Source organism: Mobula hypostoma, chromosome 15 (genome assembly GCF_963921235.1).
Source record: "Mobula hypostoma chromosome 15, sMobHyp1.1, whole genome shotgun sequence".
NCBI lineage: Eukaryota > Metazoa > Chordata > Chondrichthyes > Myliobatiformes > Myliobatidae > Mobula > Mobula hypostoma.
This window is the reverse complement of record NC_086111.1, coordinates 74,210,368-74,226,327: the sequence shown is the minus strand read 5'-3', so window position 1 is coordinate 74,226,327 and position 15,960 is coordinate 74,210,368. Positions and strand designations below refer to the sequence as shown.

Here is a 15,960-nt window from a genome sequence, read left to right as displayed (position 1 = left end):
AAGGATTGCGAGGACTGCCGAGAGGATCATTGGGGTCTCTCTTCCACCCATTACAGATGTTTATCAAGAGCTGGGTCCTTGTCATTGTCAATGATCCCTCCCATCCTGCAATCTCTTTGACCCCCTACCATCAGGCAGTAGCATTAGGACAAGGACTGTCAGGATGGGAAACAGCTTCTTGCCCCAGACAGTAAGGCTATGGAACTCCCTGCCACCACCCAGGTCTCATCAAGCACGAAGCACCAGTGGTGTTATACTGTTTATTTGTTGACTCGTGTTGTAAATGCACCTTATTATTTGTGGTAATATTACTTTGTGTTGTGTGTGAGTTGTATGTACTGTGTTGTGCACCCTGGTCTGTGGGGAACGTTGTTTCGTTTGGTGGTATACATGGGTACAGTTGTGTGTGAGTTGTATGTACTGTGTTGTGCACCCTGGTCTGTGGGGAACATTGTTTCATTTGGTGGTATACATGGGTACAGTTGAACGACAATAAACCTCAACTTGAGCTCAGAATCAGAATCAGGTTTCATATCACTGACACACGTCATTAAATTTGTTGTTTTGCAGCAGCAGTACAGGGCAATACACAACATCTATAAATTACAAGAAGTACGTATAAAAGTTAAATTAAATAAGCAGTGCACAAAGAGTAAGAAAGTGAAGTGGTGTTCACGGGTTCATTCAGAAACCTGACGGCTGAGGGGAAGAAGCTGTTGCAGAAACATTGAGTGTGTGTCTTCAGGCTCCTGTACCTCCCCCCTGATGGTAGCAGTGAGAAGAGGGCACGTCCTGGGTGGTGAGGGTCCTCACCTTTTTGAGGCATTACCTTTTGAAGATGCCCTCGCTGCCGGGAAGGCCAGCGCCCACGGTGGCTGAGTTTACAACTTTCTTTAGCTTCTCCTGATCCTCTGCAGTGTCCACCTCCCCCACCCCCCTCCACACCAGACAGTGACGCAGCCGGCTCGAGTGCTCTCCACGGTACATCTGTAGAAACTTGCAAGTGTCTTTGGTACGTACCACATCTCCTCAAGCTCCTAATGAAATATAGCCTCTTTCAAACTGCATCAAAAGTTGGGCCCAGGATAGATCTTCAGAGATTTTGACACCCAGGAACTTGAAACTGCTCCCCCTTTCCACTTCTGATCCCTCAACCTCACCTTCCGGAAGTTCACAATCAATTCCTTGGTTTTACTGTTGTTGTTGTGACACCACTCAGCCAGCTGATCAATCTCATCGGCAAATTTATAGATGACATTTGGGCTGTGCCCAGCCACACAGTCGAGAGTGAAGAGAGAGCAGAGCAGTGGGCTAAGTACACAGCCTAGAGTGCACCAGAGTTGTCGGCGAGGAGACGTTATTTCTGATCCTCACAGACTGTGGCTCAGGTTTGGGAGCTTGTTGATTAGTACTGAGAGTACGATGGTGTTGGACACTGAACTGTGATCAATAAACAGCAGTCTGACGTAGGCGTAACTTCAAAGGTTGGCACAACACTGTGGGCTGAAGGGCCTGTTCTGTTTGTTCTATGTTCTAGGTACTGTACCCCGCTTTTATTGATTGGACCCCTTGTACAATAAGATTAACCTTTGACCTGTTCAAAAGTCTTAAACACATATATATAGCTAGGGTGCCTAAGAGTTTTGCACAGTGTTGTAGTAATTTCATGTATTGCACTGTACTACTGCCACAAAAAAAACAAATTTCATGACATATGTGAGTGATGACAAACCTGATTCTGATCTGGAATGAGGGTGGGAAAGGAACAGTGAGAGGGGAATCACGGTTGGGAAAAGGGGAAGGGAGAGGGGAGGGAGCGGGAAGCACCAGAGAGACATTCTGTAATGGAATCAAATGGCCTTGCCTAGTGTCTCAGGGCTGGGTGTGTCTGCACCTGCACCACCCCCCACCCCATCTCTGGCCCTCCTTCTCTACCATGTCCCACACCCCTCCCACAGTGCCCCACCCTCGCCACTCCCAACATCCTTAGTTCCTGCCAGATTTACAAACTCGCTCTCTGCTCCACGTTGATGAATACAGTCCTGTGCAAAAGTCTTAGACACCCGAGGTATTGTATATACGTGTCTAACACTTCTGCACAGGACTGTACCTTGTTAAGACCTTGCACCTTGTCTGCCTGCACTGCACTTTGTCTGAAACTGTATCCTGCATTCTGTGAGTGCTTTACCTTGCAAAAATTCTCTAAAAGATTAGCATTATTTGTCACATGTACATCGAGACATCCAGTGCCATGTTGCCACTTGCATCAACAACCAACACAGTCCGAGGATGTGCTGGGGCAGCCCACAAGTGTCGGCAACTTCCGACGCCAACAGAGCATGTCCACAACTTACTGACCCTTGTCATGGGATGAAATGATCTGTATGGATGGTATGCAAAGCAAAGTTTTCCACTGGACCTCGGTACACGAGACAGTAATAAACCAAGGTGGAACATTAGAACTCAGGTCCACAAAGTGTGAAGTTACAACCCAATGGCGCCCTCTCCTGACCAGTCTGGGATTCTGCACTTGAGTCAAACCCACTGAGGCACAACTAACAAACAGAGCTCGACAGGAAATCCCTTACATGGTCACTCCCATGGCAAACATCTTCTCGTACTCGTCCCTCGAGGAGTAATTGGGTACAACCTGCAACACAGCAGAGAAATGCGTCAGGTATAGAACAAGGATCAAGAGATCTCACCAACACCAACCCGCGGACAGAAATCTGCAGCACCACAGGGAAACACAGCAAGAACTGGAGGTTGATTCTGCATAGATCGAGCGGACAGACAGCGCCTTTTTCCCAGGGTGGGAATGGCCAGTATGAGGGGGGAAAGTATAGGAGGGATGTCAGAGGTAAGTTTTGTTTTGTAACACCCTGGGAAAGGTTTCACTGCTAATGTCATGGTCTTTCTGTAGCAGCAGTGTTTGGGCTTATGGCTAGAGATAACGGGGGCTTTGGAATGTGCGCCTCCAATGAAGGGCAAACACGAGGAAATCTGCAGATGCTGGAAATTCAAGCAACACACACAAAATGCTGGTGAACGCAGCAGGTCAGGCAGCATCTCCAGGAAGAGGTACAGTGGACGTTTCGGGCCGAGACCCTTCATCAGGACTAACTGAAGGAAGAGTTAGTAAGAGATTTGAAAGTGGGAGGGGGAGGGGGAGGGGGAGATCCAAAATGATAGGAGAAGACAGGAGGGGGAGGGATGGAGCCAAGAGCTGGACAGGTGATTGGCAAAGGGGATATGAGAGGATCAGGGGACAGGAGGCCCAGGGAGAAAGAAAAGGGGGAGGGGGGAACCCAGAGGATGGGCAAGGGGTATAGTGAGAGGGACAGAGGGAGAAAAAGGAGAGAGAGAGAAAGAATGTGTGTATATAAATAAATAATGGATGGGGTACGAGGGGGAGGTGGGGCCTTAGCGGAAGTTAGAGAAGTCGATGTTCATGCCATCAGGTTGGAGGCTACCCAGACGGAATATAAGGTGTTGTTCCTCCAACCTGAGTGTGGCTTCAACTTTACAGTAGAGGCGGCCATGGATAGACCCTTCCCTTCTACATGACCCTCCAGTTTTCTATCATCCATGTGCCTAACTAAGAGTTTGTTAAATGCCTCTACCAGCACCCCGGCGGTGAGTTCCACGCACTGTTCCCTCCAAGGTCCGCATGGCCTGAAAACTGTGTGGAACTTTAGTTTAAATATTAAAACTCCAGCTGCATAGGAACAAAGGCTATGTATGTGGGAGCATTTTAGTCACTGTGCAGTCACACACCTGCGGACCTTGGAGGGAACAGTGCATGGAACGTACAGCCAGGGCTGGTGGTAGAGCCAGGTACATTAGGGGCATTTAACAATCTCTTAGACAGGCACATGGATGATAGAAAACTGGAGGGCCATGTGGGAGGGATGGGTTAGATTGATGTTGGAGCAGGCTAAAAGGACAGCATAATACTGCGGGCCGAAGGGCCTGTACTGTGTTTTAGAGTTCTATGTAAGGAGATCACAGAATAGAGTGATAGGGCCCTCCCAATAGACTGCAAATTCCCTTACCATGCCGTTGGTGATGACGACACGGGGTGCACTGGGGACACTGGGGAACAGGCCCTGGGGGTGTCCACTACACATCACCAGTGTTTGGTCCTCTCCCATCTCGGACAGGTAGTGCATCGTTATCCAGAACTGCCGACACAAGAGTTCAAAGGTCATGCAGGTCCACCCAGAAAGGTCTCCCAAATCCTTCCCCACGTCGGAATTATTTGCTCGTTTTTTTAATATTTCTTATTGCAACTCCATGGCATTCTTTTTATAGTTTTACACAAGACAACAAATTTCACAACGTATCTCAGGGACAATCAATGTGATTTTCATTCTGATTCCCGGATGACACACAGTATGGAACATGGGACAAGAAGCAGGGCAGCAGGACAGGGCTTTCCACATGGGGACGGGAAGGGTGCACAGTGCGATCCCACAATAGCCCATTAGTCACCATCACTAACCTGAGCCCAGTTACTGAACACTTGCCCATTCCCTCCATAGGTCACCAACTCCTCAGGAAACTGCAAGAGAAGAATTCTGAGAAATCACTGCGGTTTTCCAAAAACCTGCGGGAGAAACACTTCCAGAACATTCCAGGCAGGGAATTGGTTCTTGCAGAGGCAACGACTTCGTTCCACCGTCCGTCCCACAGTGACTCCACCTCACATCACAGTGGCTTCTCAACAGTCACAACACACTGGAGGAACTCAGCAGGTCGGGCAGCATCCATGGAAACAATGAGCCGACGTTTCAGGCCGGAATCCTTCGTCAGGACCCGTTCCGGCCTGAAACGTCGACTCATCGTTTCCACGGATGCTGCCCGACCTGCTGAGTTCCTCCAGCGTGTTGTGAGTGTTGCTTTGACCCCAGCATCTGCAGAGTATTTTGTGTTTACAGTGGCTTCTCTCCTTTCAATCCATTTATTTGAAGACATGGAGGCTCCGGGGAGGGTGCAGAAGAGGCTCACCAGGATGCTGCCTGGATTAGAGAGCATCTTCTACTAGGACAAATTTCTTCCACTCCACGATCAGATTTCTGAACAAACCATGAACCTGTGAACAGGAACGGACTATCTTGGCAAGACCTATATTTCATTATACAAATCAGCAACTGGGTGCGGTGGTAGTGTGCAGGTTATTGTGATGTCGTTACAGTCTGGGGCGTCAGCGTTCGGAGATTAATCCCAGCATCCTCCGTAAGGAGTTCGTATGCCCTCCCCGTGGAATACGTGGGTTTCCTCGCACAGTCCAAAGATGTTCCGATAGTGGGTTAATTGGTCGTTGTAAATTGTTCCTAGATCAGGACAACTAGGGTTCAATCAGTGGGTCGCTGGGTGGCGGTCAGGAAGGGCCCGACCTGCCCTGCATCTCTAAATATAATCATAAACATTTAAAATAAACCCGATTCCGATTCCCAGGAAAGCTTAAACAATGGCTGGGGTGGGGGAGATCTGAGAGAGGTTTATAAGATCATGAGAGGCATAGATAGACTAGACAGAGAGTAGCTGTTTCCCAGGGTGGAAACATCTTGCACCTTATGGTCTACCTGCACTGCACTCTCTGTGTGACTGTGACACTTTAATCTGTCAGTGTTTTCCCTTGTTCCACCTCAGTGCTTTGTGTAATGATCCGACCTGTACGAACAGTGTGTGAGACAAGCTTCTCACGGATCTCAGTACCTGTGATAATCATAAACCAATTCCTGTTCCAATTACTAGAAGGCATGCGTTTAAGGTGAGAGATGTGCGGGACAGAGGGTGGTGGGCCCCTGGAATTGGTGCCGGGTTGGTTGCTGTGGCAGATACTACAAAGCCGTTTAAAAATTCATAAATAGGCTCATGAATATGCAGTGAATGGAGGGATATGGACATTGTTCAGGCAGGAAGGATTTGTCTTGTTAGGTATTTAATTACTAGTTTAATTTAGCACAAAATTGTGGGAAAGGACCTGTTTCTGTGGTGATTTGTTCTATGGTCCATGGTCTATGCTCTACGGTCTACAGTCTACACTCAGTGGCCACTTTATTAGGTACACCTGTATTCCCGCTCATTAATGCAAATATCTAATCAGCCAATCACGTGGCAGCAACTCAATGCATAAAAGCATGCAGACATGGTCAAGAGGTTCAGTTGTTCAGACCAAAAGTCAGAATGGGAAAGAAGTGAGATCAAAGTGACTTTGACTGTGGAATGATAGTTGGTGCCAGACAGGGTGGTTTGAGTATCTCAGAAACTGCTGAACTCCTGGGATTTTCACACACAACAGTCTGTAGAGTTTACAGAGAATGGTGTAAAAAATAAAAATTCAGTGAGTGGTAGTTCTGAAGGTGAAAATGCCTGGTTAATGAGAGAGGTCAGAGGAGAATGGCCAGACTGGTTCAAGCTAACAGGAAGGTGACAGTAACTCAGATAACCACACATTACAACGGTGGTGTGCAGAAGAGCATCTCTGAATGCACAACACGTCAAACCTTAAAGTGGACGGGCTACAGCAGCAGAAGATCATGAATGTACACTCAGTGGCCACTTTATTAGGTGCAGGAGGTACCTGAGTGTATGTCCTGTCTACGCTCACCCCTTCTCAAATCCTGCAGTGTCTCCTTACTGCACCCAACCCCCTCATTGTATCAAACTCCCGTGACCATGCCTGCACCCTCAGACACCCTGCCTGAGCTTCGCTCTCTCCAACCCCCGTCTACCTCTCAGTTTTCTTGGTACCAGAGGAATCAGGCCTGGTGTCTGCATCTTTCCACGCTGATTTCCGTACGTCCCTGCATTCCAAAGGTGTTCTGTCCCCTCCCCAGACTCACTCACCCAAAGCACAAGGGAAATGCGCAGAATGGAGGTGAGAGGTGAGGTGGATGAGATGACCGAGATATGGGAGAGGTGATAGGTCGCAGGAGTCAGGTGAGGAGGGGTGAGTGAATGGGAAAGGGTGAGGGTGGGGAGCGGGATTACCCAAAAATAGAAAATTCAGGATTTATTTCAATGCTGGCCGGTAGTGCAGTGGCACCCGTACCAGACTTTGGGGCAAGTGATCCCGGGCTCGAATCTGGCCGGCTCCTTGCACTCTTTCCGTCCACGTTGGGTTGAGCATCGAGCTAGCAACTCAGCCTCGTAAAACGGACAAAGCGCTAAAGAAACGGCAAAAGTTGTCACCCGATGCACAAGGTATGGAGAGCAACAACAAACACAAGACTTTCTGCAGATGCTGGGTGGGGACAGGGGATGAAGTATGAACGTTTTTGGCCATTCCTCCCACCTCCCTCTCTCTCTCTTCCATTCCCCATTCTGGTTCCCCTCTCACCCCTTCTCTTCCCCTCATCTGCCCATCACTTCTTCCTGGGCTCCCTCCTCCTTCCTTTGCTCCCACAGTCCACTCTCCTCTCCTGTCAGATTCCTTCTTCTCCAGCCCTTTGCCTTTCCCCACGTCACCTCCCAGATTCCTAATTCATCCCCCTCCCTCACCCACCCACCTGCCCCCTCTCTCACCTGCCAGCTTGTCCTCCTCCCCTTTCCTCCACACTCTTATTCTGCCTTCTACCCCCTTCCTTTCCCTCCCTGATGAGAGGTCTCAGCCTGGAGCATCGACTGACCGCTGAGTTCCTCCAGCATCTTCCCAACAGGACCGCGGCTCCCCGGTGGTGAGGGCAGGGAACCCACCCCCGTGCCGCCCACCGAGGGCAGTGTTGTGCTTACCTGGGCGACCCGAGGGTCCAGGTTGTTCATGATCATGTGCATAATGGCTGCAGCAGCCTTCGACCGGCTGGGATACTCCTCGAACGGATACGCTCTGGGAGGGGCAACAGAAAGAGCGGCTTACTACCCGTGGGGGCCGCCCCTCTCAGGGTCCCCGTGAGGACAGACCCACCTTGAAACCCGCTCCACTTTACACCCACCCTGAAAGGTACGTGACAGTCGACGATCGTATCCCGGGTGTGACCTGAGCTGCCTCCGTTGCTCCAGCTGTGGTGACTGCTCAGGATCTCCAGAGGCTGTTCCTCCCACCCAGGGGGATGCCAATGCCACCACCCCCTCAGTCACTGCCCACCCGGAGCGGGACAGCCTGCCGTATCCGGCTGCAGGGCGGCATTTTAGAATCACGCCTTACAGCGAGCGACTGGTTCAATTCCCGCTGCTGCCTGTAACTTGTACGTTCTCCCCGTGACCGTGTGGGTTTCCTGCGGGTGCTCCCATTTCCTCCCACATTCCGAAGACGTACGGGTCAGGATGAGTGAGTTGTGGGAATGCTATGCCCGTGCTGGAGGTGTGGGGATGTTTGCAGGCTGCCCCCAGCACCATCTTCGGTGATATGATTTGATGCAAATGACGTATTTCACTGTGCGTCTTGATGTCCCAATGTACGTGTGACAAATAAAGCTCATCTTTATCCTCATCTTGCCCTGAGTGTGAATGCTGGAACTCTCTCCCCACCAGCACTGCAGTGACTGGAGACGGTGGATCACTCTCACCCTGTGACGGGCAGTCAGGGGTGGGGTAGACGGATTGCCTGCGGTTCTGGTCACCTTGTACAGGAAAGAGCACAGAGAATACGTACAAAGATGTTGCCAGGACTGGAGGGCTTGCGTTATTGGGAAAGATTGAATAGGTTAGAACTTTATTCCCTGGAGTGCAGGAGAACGAGAGGAGATTTGATAGAGGTATACAAAGTTATGAGGCGTATAGACAGGGTAAATGCAAGCAGGCTATCTCCTCCGAGGCGGGTGGGACTACAACCAGAGGTCATGGGCTAAGGGTGAAAGGTGAAAAGTTTAAGGGGAACAGGAGGGGAAACTTCTTCACTCAGACAGTCATAAGAGTGTGGAATGAGCTGCCAGCACAAGTGGTGCAGGTGTGCTAAATTTCAACATTTAAGTGAAGTTTAGGTAGGTATATGGATGGAAGGGATATGGAGGACTAAGGTCCCGGTGCAGGTCGATGGGTGTAGGCAGTTTAGATGGGCTGAAGGGCCTGTTTCTGAGCTGTATTTCTGTATGACTCCAAATGAGTCCCAGACACCAGAAAATATTCAAATATCTAAACTTAATTGTGGTGTTGTAATTGCACAGGAGCTTGACTGAGAGTTGGAAATATCACAATGTTCTTTCACAGGCCTCCCCAGTATCGAGGAGACTTTTAAAAGGCATTCCTTATGAATATGAAACCTGAGTCATCCCTCCAGCAGAAGGTAATGCCCACTGCTAACTACATCAGAAGGTAATGCCCACTGCTAACTACCCATCAGAAGGCAGATCATCCTCTCCAGTTCAAGGGGCAGTTAGATGCTGGTGGCACTGAGATTCAGAGTGTTTTACAGGAACTGTGTCAATGTGGGGTGATGGGGTGCAGACACATCCCTACCAAAGGAGGTGTAAGGCACTCCTTCCCTCTGCTAGCCTGCAAGTCACCCTTGGGCAAGGTGTAGCACCTGCCTAGCCCCCCCCCATCAAGGTCATGGGAAGCCATGGAGCAGGTGGTGATGGTTGTATGAGCAGCTGGTGCAGACCACAAGTCCTGGTTATGTGACACTGACAGTAGGATTGATAATGGCTGGAGGGGTGGTGGGGGGCACCCATTTGGAAAGACACTGCCCAGAAGTATACAATGGCAAACAACTTCTGTAGAAAAATTTCCCAAGAACATTCACGGTCATGGCAAAACCAGGCTCGCCCACGTCAGACAATGCAGCGCATAATGATGATGTCACATGACACGGCTCGTAATGATGATGTGTCAATGTGAAATTGACATTAAAGCACAATCAGAGGGTAAAGCAGCAACAAGAAGGGGGATTGAGGACGGTGGGGGGGAGATTTGAGGATGCTGGGGGGGAGAGGACGGTGGGGGAGGGAGATTTGAGGATGGTGGGGGGAGATTTGAGGATGGTGGGGGAGATTTGAGGACAGTGGGGGGAGATTTGAGGATGCTGGGGGGGAGAGGACGGTGGGGGAGGGAGATTTGAGGATGGTGGGGGGGAGATTTGAGGATGGTGGGGGAGATTTAAGGACAGTGGGGGGATTGAGGACGGTGGGGGGGGAGATTTGAGGACGGTGGGGGAGGGAGATTTGAGGATGGTGGGGGGATTGAGGACAGTGGGGGGAGATTTGAGGATGGTGGGGGGGAGAGGACGGTGGGGGGGAGATTTGAGGACGGTGGGGAAGGGAGGTTTGAGGACAGTGGGGGAGGGAGATTTGAGGATGGTGGGGGGATTGAGGATGGTGGGGGGAGATTTGAGGATGGTGGGGTGGGAGAAGATGGTGGGGGGGGTTGAGGACAGTGGGGGGATTGAGGATGGTGGGGGGGAGATTTGAGGACAATGGGGTGGGAGAGGATGGTGGGGGGGGTTGAGGACAGTGGGGGGATTGAGGATGGTGGGGGGGAGATTTGAGGACAGTGGGGTGGGAGAGGATGGTGGGGGGGTTGAGGACAGTGGGGGGATTGAGGATGGTGGGGGGGAGATTTGAGGACAGTGGGGTGGGAGAGGATGGTGGGGGGTTGAGGACAGTGGGGGGATTGAGGATGGTGGGGGGGAGATTTGAGGACAGTGCAGTGGGAGAGGATGGTGGGGGGGAGATTTGAGGACAGTGGGGTGGGAGAGGATGGTGGGGGGGGTTGAGGACAGTGGGGGGATTGAGGATGGTGGGGGGAGATTTGAGGACAGTGGGGTGGGAGAGGATGGTGGGGGGGTTAAGGACAGTGGGGGGATTGAGGATGGTGGGGGGGAGATTTGAGGACAGTGGGGTGGGAGAGGATGGTGGGGGGGTTGAGGACAGTGGGGGGATTGAGGATGGTGGGGGGGAGATTTGAGGACAGTGCAGTGGGAGAGGATGGTGGGGGGGTTGAGGACAGTGGGGTGGGAGAGGATGGTGGGGGGGAGATTTGAGGACAGTGGGGTGGGAGAGGATGGTGGGGGGGAGATTTGAGGACAGTGGGGTGGGAGAGGATGGTGGGGGGGTTGAGGACAGTGGGGGGATTGAGGATGGTGGGGGGGAGATTTGAGGACAGTGGGGTGGGAGAGGATGGTGGGGGGGGTTGAGGACAGTGGGGTGGGAGAGGATGATGGGGGGTTGAGGACAGTGGGGTGGGAGAGGATGATGGGAGGGTTGAGGACAGTGGGGGAATTGAGGATGGTGGGGGGGAGATTTGAGGACAGTGGGGTGGGAGAGGATGGTGGGGGGGGTTGAGGACAGTGGGGGGATTGAGGATGGTGGGGGGGAGATTTGAGGACAGTGGGGTGGGAGAGGATGGTGGGGGGGGTTGAGGACAGTGGGGGGATTGAGGATGGTGGGGGGGAGATTTGAGGACGGTGGGGTGGGAGAGGATGGTGGGGGGGTTGAGGACAGTGGGGGGATTGAGGATGGTGGGGGGGAGATTTGAGGACGGTGGGGTGGGAGAGGATGGTGGGGGGGGATTGAGGACAGTGGGGGAGGGAGGCCTCACCGCATGTCGATCTGAGGACAGAACCGGTACATGTAGATGTGCCCAAACTGCCTGAGCTCGTCAGTGAACTCTGGGGCCAGAGCAGCGTGGAGATCCGCTGGGAAGTAACGCAAAGCATTCCTCACCGCCAACTGCAACAGCAGGGACATACCGTCAGCAGCAACACAGACCGTCAGTACAGACATACTGACACACACAGATGTACCCACCCACAATCTCTCTCTCTCACACACACACACACACACACACCTTGTAGTTACTATGAGATGTCCGTCCCCACCCTCTAGAGAGGGAATCACTTCTTCAACTAGACTTGGATGGTTGTGGTTTCCCTGTCTCACTCCCCAATGGCATAACATGGGAGGGGTGTTACCGAGGGAGGGTCACACTGTGGGAGGGGTGGTACTGAGGGAGGGTCACACTGTGGGAGGGGTGGTATCGAGGGAGGGTCACACTGTGGGAGGGGTGGTACCGAGGGAGGGTCACACTGTGGGAGGGGTGGTACTAAGGGAGGGTCACACTGTGGGAGGGGTGGTACTGAGGGAGGGTCACACTGTGGGAGGGGTGGTACTGAGGGAGGGTCACACTGTGGGGAGGGGTGGTAATGAGGGAGGGTCACTGTGGGAGGGGTGGTAATGAGGGAGGGTCACACTGAGGGAGGGGTGGTACTGAGGGAGGGTCACTGTGGGAGGGGTGGTACCGAGGGAGGGTCACACTGTGGGAGGGGTGGTACTGAGGGAGGGTCACACTGTGGGAGGGGTGGTACTGAGGGAGGGTCACTGTGGGAGGGGTGGTACTGAGGGAGGGTCACACTGTGGGAGGGGTGGAAGTGAGAGAGGGGCTGGAAGATTCCCACTGAACCAACCTCATGCTCCTATGGGTGGGCGGGGAATATCTGTGTGGGAATGTGTGAGCAGACTTAGCGTCTCAGCCTTTCAGTGCAACTCCAGACCTTGCGGACCCAAGTGCATCAGAAATCAGAACCTGGTTATGGAGGGTTAATTGATCACGGAGCTGTCCGTCACATATTTCAAATAATAATTAACCACGTTCAGTAAGCAGAGATAACACTGGCTTGGGATGAGCAGGATTATCTCTAGACATTGGGAGTCTGTGCTGCCTTACACACACACACACACACACACACACACACACACACACACACACACACACACACACACACACACACACACTTATGTATATTAAATTGTTAAAAAATTAATTTGTATTAAATTAAAAATAGTGCAAAAGCAGAATTAATTAAAGAAAGTGAGGTAGTGTTCATGGGTTCAATGTGCATTCAGGAAGAAGCTGTTCCTGAATCGCTGAGTGTGTGCCTTCAGGCTCCTGTCCCTCCTTCCTGACGGTATCAATGAGAAGAGGGCATGTCCTGGTCAATGAACAGCATCCTGACACGGGTGTTTGTATTGTCCAGATGATTTCGGGCCCCACGCAGAGCCATAGAGGTTACGTCTGCCATAGACCTATTGTGCTGACGGGCAAATTCCAGTGGGGCAGGTCCTGCTGAGCTTGAAGACAAGTGGTGCATCCGGTCCAGTCAGTTACGGGTAAAGCCCCCACTCCACTGAGCACATCTACACAGAGCACCATCACCAGAAATCAGCATCCATCATCAGGGACCCTCACCACCCAGGACATGCTCTCTTCTCGCTGCTGCCATCAGGAAGGAGGTACAGGAGCCTCAGGTCCCACACCACCGGGTTCAGGAACAGTTATTACCCCTCAATCAACAGGTCCCACACCACCAGGTTCAGGAACAGTTATTACCCCTCAACCATCAGGTCCCACACCACCGGGTTCAGGAACACTTATTACCCCTCAATCAACAGGTCCCACACCACCGGGTTCAGGGACAGTTATTACCCCTCAACCGTCAGGTCCCACACCACCAGGTTCAGGAACAGTTATTACCCCTCACCCATCAGGTTCCACACCACCAGGTTCAGGAACAGTTATTACCCCTCAACCATCAGGTCCCACACCACCAGGTTCAGGAACAGTTATTACCCCTCAACCATCAGGTCCCACACCACCAGGTTCAGGAACAGTTATTACCCCTCAACCATCAGGTCCCACACCACCAGGTTCAGGAACAGTTATTACCCCTCAACCATCAGGTCCCACACCACCAGGTTCAGGAACAGTTATTATCCCTCAACCATCAGGTCCCACACCACCAGGCTCAGGAACAGTTATTACCCCTCAACCATCAGGTCCCACACCACCAGGTTCAGGAACAGTTATTACCCCTCAACCATCAGGTCCCACACCACCAGGTTCAGGAACAGTTATTACCCCTCGACCATCAGGTCCCACACCACCAGGTTCAGTAACAGTTATTACCCCTCAACCATCAGGTCCCACACCACCAGGTTCAGGAACAGTTATTATCCCTCAACCATCAGGTCCCACACCACCAGGCTCAGGAACAGTTATTACCCCTCAACCATCAGGTCCCACACCACCAGGTTCAGGAACAGTTATTACCCCTCAACCATCAGGTCCCACACCACCAGGTTCAGGAACAGTTATTACCCCTCGACCATCAGGTCCCACACCACCAGGTTCAGTAACAGTTATTACCCCTCAACCATCAGGTCCCACACCACCAGGTTCAGGAACAGTTATTACCCCCCAACCATCAGGTCCCACACCACCAGGTTCAGGAACAGTTATTATCCCTCAACCATCAGGTCCCACACCACCAGGCTCAGGAACAGTTATTACCCCTCAACCATCAGGTCCCACACCACCAGGTTCAGGAACAGTTATTACCCCTCAACCATCAGGTCCCACACCACCAGGTTCAGGAACAGTTATTACCCCTCGACCATCAGGTCCCACACCACCAGGTTCAGTAACAGTTATTACCCCTCAACCATCAGGTCCCACACCACCAGGTTCAGGAACAGTTATTACCCCTCAACCATCAGGCTCCTGAACCTATGGACTCACTTTCAAGGACTCTTCATCTCATGTTCTCAATATTTATTGGTTATTTGTTTGTTATTATGATTTCTTTCTGTTGTTTCCATTTGTATTTGCCTGCTTCACTCTGGTTGTCTGCCTGTCCTGTGCAGTGCGGTCTTTCATGCTTTCTATTATGTTTCTTGTGGGCATCCACAGTAGGTGAATCTCAGGGCTGTTATGGTGACGTCCGTGGGCCTGTCTTTATTTGCAAGGGGTTTTGCTTTTCACAGAACCTGTCCAACCTTTCAAGTGCTTCTAATACATTTTTGTCTTTAGCGCAAGGGGAGAGGGGCCGGTTTCGGATGGGCAAAGCTATGGCAGCTGGGATCTGGTGTGCAACAGGAACAGAGTGAAATAGCAGGGAGAGTTTCTAATGCTGAGACACTGGTGTTCAGCGGGAGCAGGGTATCCTTGTACACCGATCACTCAGTGGAAACACGCAGCTCTACAAGAAGCTTGAGGGGTTTGTTGGCCTTCAAGAGGATTTGTGGATGAGGGTAAAGATATCTCACAGCAAACAAACAGGCCCCGGGGAGTTTGCATCTGGACTGTTCAAAGTTCAAAGGAAATTTATCGAAGTACATACTATGCATGTCACCTTACACTAACCCAGGATCCAGTTCTTGTGGGCATTCACAATAACCACAATAGAATTAAAGAAAAACCGCACAAAAAGCTGACAAACAACCAATGTGCAAAAATACAAAAGGAAAGAAAGAAAAAAAATAATAATAAATATCAAGAACATGACCTGTAGACCCCTTAAAAGTGAATCCATGGGTTGTGAGATCAGTTCAGTGTTGTGTAGAGGCCAGTCTCCCTGTGCGAGGAAGGACACGATTGTGCCGGACAGTCTGCCGGAACGGGGTCTGCCTTGGAGCAGTTTATCCGCGGCGAGAGACTGGACAGGCCGAGGGGTGACCGACAGAGGCAAATAACATCACCATAGGGAGAGAGCCAAAATGGTTCGCCCATGGTCAGGGTATCAAATGGGTTTAAGGTGAGACAAGAATTCAGACAATGCTGGAGGACGTTTTGACAGTACGCGAGGAGAAGAACTCCACCCAGCCATCAACCACCTGAGCTACACATCTTCCAGGTTACATGAATGGCAGAACAATGGAGGTCCACGTGGCAGGGAAGGGTTAGAAGATTGTGGGCTGAATGGCCTGTACTGTGCTGTAATGCTCTGTGTCCTATGTAACAGGGAGATCTCGATCGGCTGGGCCAGGTGGACCCAGGGGCAGAGATGGTGTTCAATCTCGACGAGTATGAGCTGTTGCATTCTCATGGGAAGCCAGAGCAGTGCAGGACTTACACACTGAACAGCAGGGCCCTAGAGGGGCCCAGGAGCGCAGGTACATTGTTCCCCGAAAGCGGCATCACAGGTAGACAGGGTGAAGATAGCTGTTAACATGCGGACCTTCATCAGTCGGGCAGTGGGGATGTTATGTTGTAGTTGTACAAGATGTAAATGAGTATTTATTT

At 51.4% G+C, this 15,960-nt stretch overlaps 1 protein-coding gene across 2 annotated transcripts in view; it reads right to left on the bottom strand.

Moving 5' to 3' along the window:
- Positions 1-15,960, bottom strand: part of uroc1 (urocanate hydratase 1) — a 67,705-nt gene that overhangs the window by 50,746 nt on the left and 999 nt on the right. For both annotated transcript variants that reach the window (XM_063068270.1, XM_063068271.1), the window contains exons 2-6: positions 11,482-11,612; positions 7,741-7,834; positions 4,505-4,564; positions 4,056-4,184; positions 2,589-2,650 (exon numbers count right to left, since the gene is read on the bottom strand). In XM_063068270.1, the coding sequence (XP_062924340.1) occupies positions 2,589-2,650; positions 4,056-4,184; positions 4,505-4,564; positions 7,741-7,834; positions 11,482-11,612 (476 nt within the window). The remainder of the gene's footprint in view (positions 1-2,588; positions 2,651-4,055; positions 4,185-4,504; positions 4,565-7,740; positions 7,835-11,481; positions 11,613-15,960) is intronic.